Here is a 1,642-nt window from a genome sequence, read left to right as displayed (position 1 = left end):
GTTTGCTGTCTAGTGGTGTTGTTGTTGTCTGTGTGATGTTGTTCGTAAACGATACTTTGCACACCCTGGTTGCTGCTAGTGTTGTTGTTGTTGTCGTCTGTGTGATGTTGTTCGTGAACGTTACTGTGTTCACCCTGAATACTGTCAGTGTTGTTGTTGTAGTTGTCTATGTGTTGTTGTTCGTGAGCGTTACTTTGTATGCCCTGATTGCTTCCATTAAAGCCGCCTGTATGTCTGTCTGTCTCGTCGGTATAGTGTGTCGTCTCATATTCCGTTTTCTTTTGCACCGGGTGCAGAGCTGTGGGCTTGCCTATAACATGCACTGCCGTGACTGCGGCGGCTATCAGGTCCGTCTGTGATGTCTGGCTTGAGCCACATATCTCTGGTGAGAAAGTGGCTTTACATTGAAACACTTGGTCCGATACCCCAGACTCGTGAGAGTAGTGTGCTTGAGACAGTTTCTCTGCCCCATGTGTGTGGGAAGACAATGCTTTGGGTTGCGAGAGATGACTTGCTGCGAATGATTCTTGAGAGTAGGGTGCCTTGAGTTGCGAGGAAACATCGATGTACAGTGCTGCATGATTGGGCGAGACCTCTGGATTTACCGCCTTCTCTTTGGTGGACTGGCTTCTGGACGATTTCTGATTGGACAAGTCAACAATTGAAGCCTTTTGGTTGGCTGCCAGAGAACTTGCACCGCTGGATTGTGATGCTACACCCTCTTTCTGACTGGAGGAACCTAATCCGTCTTGTGATCCAATTTTGATTTTGGAAGGGCAGACATTCTCTTTCAGATTGGCACGGAAGTCATTTTCCTGTGAGAGAATCTGTTGGAAACAGCACACAGTTTGTTTTAGCGAATTAGGATATTTCGAAAAGACAAATGTAATGTGCTAAATTATAGGGAATAAGCAGTTGTTACATTTCATTTATATAAATACAGACACAGATACAGATACAGATACAGATATAGATACAGACACAGAGACAGAGACAGAGACAGAGACAGAGACAGAGACAGAGACAGAGACAGAGACAGAGACAGATACAGAGAGAGAGATATATATATATATTTATATATATATATATATATGTATGACTTGATAGAAATGTATGAATACTTAGATATGGGTCAGGTTTCTTGTAGCGATGCTGTACACTGCACACAAGCAATGGCCAATATCATGCGAGTCAATACACATATATAAGTGAGTCTCAACCCACTCCGCAACAGTATCTACCATAATCAAAGAAGTTCGGAACCCCGGATGCCAAGGTTTTGCAGTAGGTATATCGGAGGCGCACAACTGTTCTATCTCACCTACCTGCGATGATGATGAGTTTAACTTGCTTGAAGACGAGTTAAGCTGCGACAGTGAAGAGTTGAGACGCGACGACGAAGAATTCAAGGACATTCCCGGTCCTTTTTTTTGGAGGGCAGGGCGAAGACGTTTCTTCCCTCCACCACTGTAGGTGGGATTGCCGAGAGAGATGTCGCTGTCGAGCACATCCGGAATGACCTAAATAGAATAAAAATGTGTCAATTTAGTCCTTGTTATTTTTTGGTCAGTGCTTACATTATTTTCAACCAGAAGGCGAGACATATAAATATATACACACACACACACACACACACACACAC

The 1,642-nt window shown here is 43.8% G+C and overlaps 1 protein-coding gene across 1 annotated transcript; it reads right to left on the bottom strand.

The window, feature by feature from the left end:
• Positions 1–13: 13 nt before the first annotated feature.
• Positions 14–815, bottom strand: SARC_15650 (hypothetical protein; the record flags this gene model as incomplete). The annotated part of the gene is made up of 1 exon (XM_014290236.1): positions 14–815. A coding segment is annotated over one exon (802 nt), but the record flags the coding sequence as incomplete, so codon positions are not given.
• Positions 816–1,642: the final 827 nt, after the last annotated feature.

Source organism: Sphaeroforma arctica, assembly GCF_001186125.1.
Source record: "Sphaeroforma arctica JP610 unplaced genomic scaffold supercont1.6493, whole genome shotgun sequence".
Classification (NCBI taxonomy): domain Eukaryota; class Ichthyosporea; order Ichthyophonida; genus Sphaeroforma; species Sphaeroforma arctica.
This window is presented reverse-complemented; position numbering and strand designations above follow the sequence as displayed.